The sequence below is a fragment of the Harmonia axyridis genome, chromosome X (genome assembly GCF_914767665.1).
Source record: "Harmonia axyridis chromosome X, icHarAxyr1.1, whole genome shotgun sequence".
In the NCBI taxonomy this organism is placed as follows: Eukaryota; Metazoa; Arthropoda; class Insecta; order Coleoptera; family Coccinellidae; genus Harmonia; species Harmonia axyridis.
Window position 1 is genome coordinate 1,717,553 of NC_059508.1, and position 11,638 is coordinate 1,729,190.

The window sequence follows — 11,638 nt, forward strand, 5'->3', positions numbered from 1 at the left end:
TTCATTTAAGAATGAAATTATTCATTTTCGGAAATTATGTAAAAATTCAAACAAATCAGGATTCATGAAAAATTTAAGATCGTCCAGAAGGCCAAAGCAACTTTTCCAAATATTCCAAATCTGTATCAAATATAATATACCTATATATTTCAAATGCGTCCTATTTCGACCTCTAGCTATTTTATTTTGAAAATAACAATTATTTCGCTATACACAGTAGCTTCTTCAGAATTCGTATATTTTAAATAACTGTTATTCAAAATGTACCAAACCTGAAGAAGCTACTATGTAACGAAATTTCTTCAAGTGCTAAAATTTTTTCCCAATCTTAGAACATGCATGGGTAAGTATATTCAAATGATAAAGATTTAATTCTGCAAAGGTGATTCATAAGGTGAGGTTCATCATATGATATAACTTAATGGTAATATTATATTTTGAGGTCTAACAGAAATCACCTTTCTGATAGGTATACATGACTTTGTAAGATATAGGGTTTCCAATCCACTTCATTGGTTTCCATACAAGTATCGATTGTCACTTTTCTCAGGTATCTACTGCAGACCTGATCTAACATTTTAGAATTATTTCAAAGTTACATTGGTTCGAAGTTGTTATACAAAAGTTTGTACTGGTGAAAATTGTTTTGGAATATCAATTCTAAACTTTTTGTAAGTACATGCGGGATTGAAATTGGAGTACAAAAATTTTGAACTGGTTCGTAGTTTAGTTTTCAGATATTCGTTCTAAACAGCAACTCAGATACTTACATTCATCTAAAGGTAAGGTAATTTTTTTAAACAAATGATTGATTTCCGCAGAAAAATAATTTTTATCAATTTAATAAAAGTGCAAAAAAACAGATTTAAAATTTATCTATATTTTCCCACTTATAATAACATTGTAGGCATTTCAAATGGGAATTTATGTTCATTGTTTGCATGTAGAATCTTTATTGTGTACCAGATGTTGTTCTTAGAAGGAAAATTTATAAATTTTACGTCATTGTGTTGTCAAGTTCAATACCTTCCAAATAAAGCCGTATCTAATAAAAGAAACGCTGACGTAAAAGTTAATCCTAAGGGATAGGTACTAAGCTTATTCAAATGTCTACTTGCTAAAAGCACTTTATCTATTGAAATGATAGTAAAAAGGCAGCTATATGAACGTGACTACTTATCACCGATGTAAGCACTTCAATCGTCAAAAATAAATATTTTCAGCAAGAACATCTTATCATTACATTTCACAAATCACACAATGATAAAATAGATGCATGTATTGAACGTCAGAACAAATGCACTCGGTTTAATGCATCTTAAATGAATTAATATAGATTTTATCTAGGTGTTGCTTGTGTTATTTGCAGAAAAAATGGCCGAATCTGACGAAAGAACAAGACTTTTGGCGAATGAAAATAGACCACAGTATCTCTTCAATTCTAGCATTGCTAGAGAAAGGCGGAAAAAAATTAAGCAGTTCCAATGTTTCTTATGTGGTGCATTTCTGTGAGTAGATTTGAAAATTTGTTATTCATTAAATGCTATTTAGAAAAAAAACGTACACTCTTTTACTTTATATTTTTCGGACAATTCTGGGTACCTTTGTTTCATGTGGATGTCTCATTTATTTTTTAATCAGAACCAAATCGGAAAATAGATATGATCTTTATAATTATCAATCTACTCATTCTCTATTTTGTCTAAAAACATTCCTGACCTTCTCAACTTATCACTTAGAAACAACATTTACCTATATAGGCTTTTAAATCGTCGAACGAGTGGAAGAAATCTTATTGTGAAGCTTGCAGTTTTTTGGTTATACCTTCAAGTTGAGACAAATCGATGATAAATTATTTATAAATACCAAATTTTTGGAGTCTACTACAACCAAAATTTTAAATGAAGAAAAATCGCGCATATAAAAAACTATTTTTTATATGCTGAGTTTGATATTTAAGACATTATTCAAACATTTAAATTTCAGGTGTTTCGTAATCCTAGCTCTCATTATGAGCATACTTTTCTCTATAACTATGGAATTCGATGATGAACAAAATTTGAACGAAACAAATTCAACCATCCCTGAGGAAACGTTCAACATCCTGCTTTCCAAAACTTGGCCATTGGATGACCAAAAAATTAACAACATAACATCACAAAATTCGACAAGCTGGGAGGCTGCACTGCTTTATGGTAAAGTGTCGTTAATGGAGAAAGACGATATTGAAAAAAACATACCTCCCTTGCCAGTGGACAGTCCAAGTTATAGGCACCAAACAGTGACATCTACATCCAAAAGAGCAATTGAACTTGCCAGAGTGGGATATATGGAAGAATGTGGTATGAAATATATGCATAGGTGAGTAAAAGAAGACATTGAAGTGAAGTCAGGAGTTTGTTAAAATTTCTGTAATTTTTTTTGCCAAACTTGAACATCAAAACTTTCAAAACTATTGAAAAGTTAGAGAAGAGTTGAAGGTGACTATGTTGACTAATGAAGTCGATTTATTGAAGAAAAATGTGTTTTTACATACTGACTTAACCAATCAAAAGTCAATCACAATATTTTAAGAGCAATCTCAAAATTTGGAAATTACAGAAATTCCCTGAAAATGAAAACCAGTTATTTCCTTGAAACAAGATGAGCGCGAAAACTATAATGTTAATAGTGTTTTCAATGGATAATTTTTGTTGGCAGAAACGAATTTTCGGATAAAATGAAAAAGATATGTCCTAATGGAACAACTACACTTCTTGAACAATTTTGCAATTTGGATACGCTCCCTTGTAACAAATATAAGAATTATAGGAGTTTTGATGGCACTTGCAACAATCTTGATCACGCAGCATCTTTTGGAGCTGCATTCAGACCTTTCCGAAGAGTTCTGCCACCAAATTATGGTGATGGTAAGTTCATTATTAATTAATTCCAATTGAAAATGATGTCGTTTTTATTAACATTTTCATATCCATATGGACAATATTTCGAAATCATTAATTTAATGAGAGGTTAGGATTTTGTTTAGGGGGGGGGGGGGTGTTATTGTGTGTTGGGTGTAGGTTTTCGGTTGTATAAAAAAGTTAAATATGAAAAATTCATTCCATTATTCTGACATTGAACTCAAGGTCGATATGAATACAAGTAAAGACAATAAAATAAATAATTTTAAATATTCAGTTTTCTTTTAAGAGAATAAAATTTTTTTGATGACAACGTTTAGTCATATCTGTAATGTGAGAAAAGAGGTTCGATAACGAAATTCGAACCGAATTACTCGAAATAATTTTTTTTATTATCAATTCGATTATTCTTTTATCTCATACTGGGTGTTCCTGAATTGGAGCAACGAAGGACAATGAGAGATTTCTTGGATAATTTCAAGAATAAAATGTCCCATAAACATATGCCCACAAACGCTTTGTTTTCGAGATACAGGGTGTTTTCTTGTAGTCCTACTTTTTGTGATGTTCAACCAGTTTATCGAATCTTAATTAATCTTCGCTACAGAGTTGGTAAATAAGTACCAAAACTTAACTTAATTAATTAATCACAGCTACCTAACTGAATATTCATAATAATTTGGATTTTCCTGAGAATTAGGTACTATATACAAAATACAACAAACCAGAAAGAGTAGTACTAAACCAGAGTTTCCTTTCAAATTTTCCTAAACTACCAGTGGTTCACAAAAAAATAATTCTGGAGGAAAGAAGCAGGCAACCTTCCAAAAAACATTCACCCTGTAGATTTGCATTCAAAATTAGCATATTAGATATGAAAATTTCAAATTGGAATATTGGAACTTTAACACCTGTATCTGTCATTTTTAATTGAACTTCCAATTTAGGAACACCCTGTAGATACAATCAATTCAAAACAAATGTCTTCACAAATGAATTGCAATTTGAATGGGACATAATAAATTGTACAACACAGCCCATACAATTTTTCGATGCGAATTACTCAGTTCAGTTCTTTGATAACTACAGTATTGAAATTTTGTGACGAGAATAATACAAAGCAGTATTGAAATTTTGTGACGAGATTAATACAAAACACCTAAAACAACGGGTAAGTGTATACCGATGACGAATGCGAAAATCACAGATGGCAAATAAGGGGCGATGTCGAGAAAGAGAATAGATAAACCTCGGACAAAGACGAGCTCGTAGTGCAATAAAAACACAAAATTCTTTGCCTGAGCAAGACCCAGAGTGTTTTTTTTTATTGTCCCACTCTAATTGTTGAACCGCTGCCCTATATTGGTCTTTTTCAAGCCCACAGAAGGGCTCAGAACCAACAGGTGTTAACCTTGCTGTTCATTGTTCATTAGCTTTTTCGTCTCCTTTCAATACCTCAATGCCCCGATACCCATAGTAGAGTTACTTTATTCCCTCTGGCCAGTTGCTTTATGGTATTACGGCACTTCCATGTCAGCAGAGACTCTTGGCTGATTCCAGGGATCTCAGCTTGTCCTGGGTTGCCCGTAGTGATGTAAATATGCGCTCCTTTGAGGCTTTTTTTGAGACACTCTTGGGCACAAGTATAGACAGCTAGTGTCTCGGTTTGCAAGATAGAGGGCTCACTTCCCAGTGATCTAGAAAACCTTGTTTTAGGTCCATATAGCCCAATACCTGTGCCTCTTTCTGATTTTGATCCAACGCTATTGCGCATGTGGGACTTTTTGTCCAAGCGATTTACGAAGTTCAATGCAATGATCATTATTGAACAGTCATCGATGACCGTTTCAAAAGGTACTTTGAAATCGAATATAGTTGACATCAAATTCAAGGTGCAATAGGAAAAGTTAGGCGATGAGAAATGGTGAATGCGCTGGTCCAAGATTTCTTTAATTTAGGGCCATTGAAATTAGGAGACCAATTTGGACTGCACCAACGATTTAGACTTCATCAATGCAACAAATAACACAAAGAAAATAGGTATAAGTTGAAGTACCACAAATGTATAAATAAAAAGTAATTGACAAAGTCAAAGTTTAAACTACTGCGTTTATTTAGTCGAAAATAAAGATGACAAAGTTTGGGTACAGAGGATATTGATCGTCTGTCTGAATGATCTTCACCGTATAATGTGAATTTCATCCTGTAAAACAAGGACGAGAAAGAATCAAATTAATTTTTTTTTAAATTTAAGAATACAACATCCATTGAGTGTAAGATAAAATTAAAAAAATTGAAATTTTCAAAATGTGAGAGCCTAATCAACCCAATATCCATTTTTTAGGAATTAGCAGTCCCAGATTGTCTAAATCAGGAGCGCCTCTTCCATCAGCAAGAACTGTAAGCTTATCAGTTCACCGCCCATATTATAGAGACGATAACAAATTCTCAGTTATGTTGGCGGTTTGGGGTCAATTCCTGGACCACGACATAACAGCCACTGCTCTGAGCAAAGGTTCTAACGGCAGCAGCATCTCCTGTTGTATCAACAGGACCATTGTCCACCCTGAATGCTTTCCAGTCTTAATAGAAAAGAATGATCCTTTAATGGCTGAAAATGTGACTTGCATGGAGTTCGTTAGATCAGCACCATCACCAACTTGCTGTCTTGGTGCTAGAGAACAAATGAACCAAGTTACGGCCTTCATCGATGGTTCTGTAATATACGGGGTGGAGAAATCTCTCGTGGATGAACTTAGGGCAATGAATAAAGGTCTCTTGAAGATGCACGTTACCAAGGATAACAGGACCCTCTTACCTGTGTCTACCAATTTGAATGACGGATGCAACAGGTTAGAAGCAGGAAAAAAGGGAGAATACTGTTTTGAAGCTGGTAAGGAAAATTTATTCAATCTATATGTCGAAATTTAGGCAATACCTAAGTTTCTAAATTTCCATTTCGCAAAATACATTTCACACCAATATATATTTCGTATCAAGAACATCAATTCAACACCTTCCGGTATATTTTCAGATAGTTTATTGAGACTGAAATATTCCGAGGTGGTAAAGTTTTCAATTAACGTCTTACTAATGCGTTTTTATTTCTCTCATTATATACATATTAGCAAAATTTTATTCGAAGCATTCTTTTTTATAGGAGATCCGAGATCAAATGAAAATCTCCATTTGACTAGCATGCACACTATATGGGCACGCCATCACAACAAGATTGCCAATAATCTATCTCAAATAAATCCCCATTGGAATGATGAAAAACTTTTTCAAGAGAGCCGAAAAATTGTAGGAGCAGAAATGCAGCATATTACCTATAGAGAATTCCTTCCAATATTATTAGGTAAGAATATCGTGGATGGTATAGGAACTTACAAGAAACACATAGCAAACAGCTGCAAAATTCAACTGATTATTCACTTCGCGAAAAGGTGCACAAACTCCTTTCATTGGCTCGAAACCTTTTTGTGGTATAGGCAAATATACTTACAAGAAGATACTTACTGCGCTCCTTTTCCAAATGAACAAACAATGTTAAGCCTTAAATTCAATATATTATTATTCAGTGAATTTCTACTTGAATTATGTGAACATAATTCATTTTTGTATTACAGGTCCTAAACTTATGACTGAACTGGACTTATGGCCACAAAAAGAAGGTCGCTTCCATAAATACAACAAGACTATTGATGCTTCGATAGCAAATCACTTTGCTACTGCTGCATTCAGATTCGCACACACAATAATACCTGGTCTTATGAAATTATTGGCTAGTGACAGAACAAGCCCCGAGTTTATCCAGATGCACAAAATGCTGTTTAATCCTTTCAAACTGTATGAACCTGGCGAAATGGATAGGGCAATGAGGGGAGCTATGGATACCAACATTGAAGCATATGATCCATATTTTACGAATGAGGTATTTAAAAATATTTATTCTAGTCGGAAAACGTAAATAAAAAAAGTGCCAGACCTCTGATGGAATCGTCAATATGGCAACTCAGTGGTACCTGCCATATACACCTCTAATCTTCATAGCAGAGCGTGGGGACGTTGTTGTGAAATAAATACGGAGTCAATCAATAAAATGAAAAAAGTTATTTTCAAATTCTCTTTCAGTTGAAACAGCATCTTTTCGAAATGGACGATGGGAAAAATTCCACCAAACCCAAAAAGTATGGACTGGACTTGGTTTCCTTGAATATACAGAGAGGTAGAGATCATGGTCTGCCAGGTTACGTAGAATGGAGACATCATTGTGGCTTCTCAAAACCAAAAACCTTCGAAGATCTTTCGAATGACATGGAAGATGATTCTTTGAATAACATTCAATCTATTTATAGGTAACAAAAATTTAATCGTAAATTGGTTGTACAAAGTAAAATGAAAGATTCCTTGAATAATTTCAAGAAAAAAGTCCTATAAACATGGGCCTGCAAAAACGCTTTGTTTTCGAGATTCAGGGTATTTCTTGACGTCCAACTTTTTTGTGATGATAATATCAGTTTATCGAATCGAATAAGTACCAGATTATATAATTAAGATTTATAATAATTTGGATTTTCCTGAGGATTACTATAGAACTGTTTGAAATATTTTCTCGAAATTGGTAACAGATACGACAAGACTAGAAGAAACCAAAAAGTGTAGTATTGAACCAGAGTTTCTTCTTATCTATGTTTGTATGTATGTATGTTTCTAAACTACCAGTAGTACACAAAAAAGAAGTTCTGTAGATTTGCATTTAAAATTAGCATATAACATGATGAAAAAAACTTCAAATTGAAAATATTTCTGCCAAATTTAAATTGAATATTTTATGGAGGGAATTCGCTATAAGAAAAAAAACTTGAAAAAAATCAAAAACAATCGAAAACAAAGCGTTTGCGGGCCAATGTGCTTTTTTTCTTGAAATTATCCTAGGAATCTATCATTTAAATTTGAACCTCCACCAAATTGAATATAACTAATAATTTTTATACTATTCCACAAATTGAACTTTAACCTATTATTTTTTCGCGTGGAATTTTTAACAAATTTTTATGTTACACCCTCTCTCTCGAAATTTCATCCCGGGACCAACTCAGTGGTTCCTGCCTTATACACCCCTCATCTCTATAGCGGAGCGTGATGAATTTGCCATAAAACGGTTGGGTTTGTACCAAACGTGACGTTTTTCCTGGAATTGTGGAGCCTCCTCTTGGGCTAGTAAAGAGCTACCACAATCTGTTTTTATCTGCTCCATGAATAATATGTAGAGGAATACGCTCTCATTTTCACAATAGAAATTCAAAATTTTCGTTGGTTTTACTAAAAGATCAAATATAAATCTCTGTCAGACGAGAGGTAACTACGAATTATTCATAATTATCTCTAAAAAAATAGATACAGCTAACTTATTTGGACGTGATCCATCGAGTTTTGACAATTAACTGGAATGTGTAAATGACAAATGACAGGAACTTTGTCCTTTCTAATCAGAATTTCTTTTTTAGTGATGTAGCCGATATAGATCTGTATACCGGAGCCTTGAGTGAGAAACCATTGGGAGAAAGTATATTAGGCCCTACGCTCACATGCTTGATTTTGGACCAATTTGTAAGGCTCAAATATGGTGACCGTTTTTGGTACGAAACTCCTGATGTATTCACGGGATTCACTACTCAACAATTGAATGAAATTCGTAAAATCAGTTTGGCAAAGATAATATGCGAAAATTCTGATAATGTTACCCAAATACAACCCTGGGTTATGGAGAGGAGTAGGGAAGGTAATGAGTTGAAGGCATGTGAAGATATACCGGGTGTGGACCTTGAGGCTTGGAAGGATCACATGGAAAGGCTTTCTATTGGTAAAAATTCAATAGAAGTGAAAACGACAAATCCGACATAAATCTTGAATACTGTGTTTTTATTTATTTTTATTACCGAAGAAGTACGAAAAAGCTAGCCTTCTTTATAATCACTGTATTGGTTTGTGTACTGAGAAAAATATTCCAATTTTATCATATATTCGATATATTGGCAAACAAACAGTGATAGAGTAGGTTCATGCAGAAATTGATGTTTCTTTTATTTTTTATATTTCAGTTACTATTAGAGAATTAATAAACCAAACATAATATATAATTATAATCAGAATGTGAGTTTTATTTACATTATTACCTATGAGATCAAATATCCCAGAAAAAAATACTGGAAAGTGAAAATATTGAATGATTCTTTCAATACAAAGTCATTCATCGCTTTTTTGGGACTATTTTCTTAAGGAACTGTGAAAGCACATAAAATGACGATACAATCTTCACAAAATATCAAACATCAGCTGTTAAGGTAACGGTATGCATATTTTGGGACGTGCATGTTTATAATACATTGGCGCCTGAAGCAAAGAATTTTTCGGCGCCCCTGCTGGAAAAGCATTAATAACAACATGTCCTACATCATAACCACACCAAAAACAAAAAGAAGCAGCACGTGTTCCGATGATAACACAGAACTTTCTTCTTCCGATGACGAATCATGCAATCGTGCGTAAAAAAATTATTTTATTGAATGAAGAATATTGAAATGTTTGCTAAAAATATTTGATAATCAACAGTAACTAGTTTCAAATGCAAAATCGTAGAAATTTTTTATATGTTGAATGTGTGAACATTCGGTTTCCAAATAATTCGAAAGCGAAAGTAGTAATGTTTTTTTCCTTGTGAAATATATATTGATTTTATGCCTCTTTCAATGGGGTTAAAAGGGCATTCTGGTTATATATATATATATTATATTATGCAGGCAGCTTAGTTAAGGCGGTTTGGAGATTTTGATTGCAGGGAATGATGACAAATGCAGCAGATCGGAACAACCTAATGTTGTTTTTAGGAATCTAGGATGAAATATGAAAAGGCGACCAGCAAATTGTGCCGAATTGCCGCCCCTCAAATAGAAACGCTTGAAACGGTCGCTTCACTGTTGCATCTCGGTTCTGAGCGTTGGAGTACATGATTGTATCACTCTTGAAAGTGACTATATTGACGAATAAAGTCGATTTTTCGAAAAAAAAATATAGACCCCGTTCTCGAGATGTTTCCAGTGAGCATGGAATTTGGGACACCTTGCACAATGTCTTTCGTTGGGCAATAACAAATAACCATAAATAAACGCCAACGTGTCTCTTACCGTAATTCTGTACTTTTCTAATAACGAACACCTCTTTAAATATACTAACTGACAAAGAAACTGTTTAAATTTTAATTCTTTTGTTGGTAAAACAAAGATAGTATAGCAAGGAAATAATGATTGAAATTTGGAGAAAAAACGAAGGGTTTGCAATTTTTTTTTATAAATTTATTAAAAATGTGTTTGTCCACCGCAATTATCTATACACTGCCCAACACGTCTCCGCATTAATGCAATAAGATGGTCTATTTCTTCTTGAGGGATACTATTCCAAGCTACTTGTACTTCATGTCTCAGAGCCGCCAAAGTCCGTGGGGGCTGGGTTAAATTTCCAAGCCTTCTACCTATTATGTCCCAAACATGCTCTATGGGCGAAAGATCGGGGGATCTGGGCAGCCATGGCAAAAGATTCACTTGGGTCGCTTCGAAAAAGTTTAAACTAACTCTGGCAACATGAGGTCGGGCATTATCTCACTGAAATATTGGATTCTCGGGGAGAACATATGGCTCCACTATTTCTTGAAGGTAACGCAGCACTGTCATGTTATCTCGAATCTAAAGGTGACCTACTTGCATGTGCAATAGCACCCCATACCATAGCGCCTACTGTCCGGTGTACAGGACGCTCAACATCAAACTGAGGTTCACATTTTTCCCCCCGACGTGGTCTAACCCTTCTTCGGCCATCATGTGCACCCTAAGAGAATCGAGATTTTTTAGAAAAGACAATGTTGACGTTCTCTGCACCACTGTAATCGTTACCGGCGTTGCTCAACCTCAGAGGTAACACAAGATGGGGTCGATAATGCTGCAGTCTAAAAAACTAAACCGTTTGGACAGTTACATGATGGCCTTGTTCTTCTAACCACTCATCAGTCAAAGATCGAGTTGTCGCAAATCGGTCTCTAATGGCCATAAGTCTTAGAGGTCGATCTTGAACTTCATTCGTGCCCCATCGTCCAGTGCCTACTCTTCTTCGATTTTGGGCATTATCGAACCACGCTTGACACATCTCATAACAGTAGTTGGATTTCTGTTTGTACGGTAAGCGATTTCTCGAAATGACAACCCCGTCTCCCGTAGATCAATAATTCGACCTCTTTCAAATTCATTTAGCTGGCGATAAATTCCGCGTACACGTGCCTTAAGCATTTTAACAACTTAACATCGACTTTGGATCTTCTCGAACAGCTGGTTTGTTGTAAAATTTAAAAAACTTGCAAAAACGACTACAATATTTAAGTAACAAAAATTGTTCACATGAAAAAACCTTCACGATTTTTTTCTCCAAACTCAATCATTTACTCCTCACTATACTATCTATGTTTTACCAAAAAAAAAATAAAGTTTAAACAGCTCCTTCTGGGTGTTACAGTTTCTTTGTCAGTTAGTACATATCACGCACAAAGCACCAACCAGTTGAATTGATACAAACCTATCTATGAAAAGTTGATGATTTTTTTATAGATACGGTAGAGCGGTGTGACTACGGTATGTTATAGGTACATATGCGAAATACTAGGAGTTGTGCAGAAAATATGACCAACG

The 11,638-nt window shown here is 34.4% G+C and overlaps 1 protein-coding gene across 2 annotated transcripts; it reads left to right on the forward strand.

The window, feature by feature from the left end:
• Window positions 1-552: 552 nt before the first annotated feature.
• On the forward strand, window positions 553-9,058 carry LOC123686015 (lactoperoxidase). Of its 2 annotated transcripts, none has more exons than XM_045625928.1 (10): window positions 553-671; window positions 731-782; window positions 1,370-1,508; window positions 1,987-2,361; window positions 2,701-2,909; window positions 5,248-5,796; window positions 6,064-6,261; window positions 6,533-6,837; window positions 7,038-7,261; window positions 8,414-9,058. In XM_045625928.1, exons 3-10 carry the CDS (start codon window positions 1,375-1,377, stop codon window positions 8,808-8,810), a joined length of 2,391 nt encoding a protein of 796 aa, XP_045481884.1. In that variant the 5' UTR covers window positions 553-671; window positions 731-782; window positions 1,370-1,374; the 3' UTR covers window positions 8,811-9,058. The 2 variants fall into 2 exon arrangements, with proteins under 2 accessions (XP_045481884.1, XP_045481883.1); XM_045625927.1 differs by having other exon boundaries at window positions 558-671; window positions 726-782.
• Window positions 9,059-11,638: the final 2,580 nt, after the last annotated feature.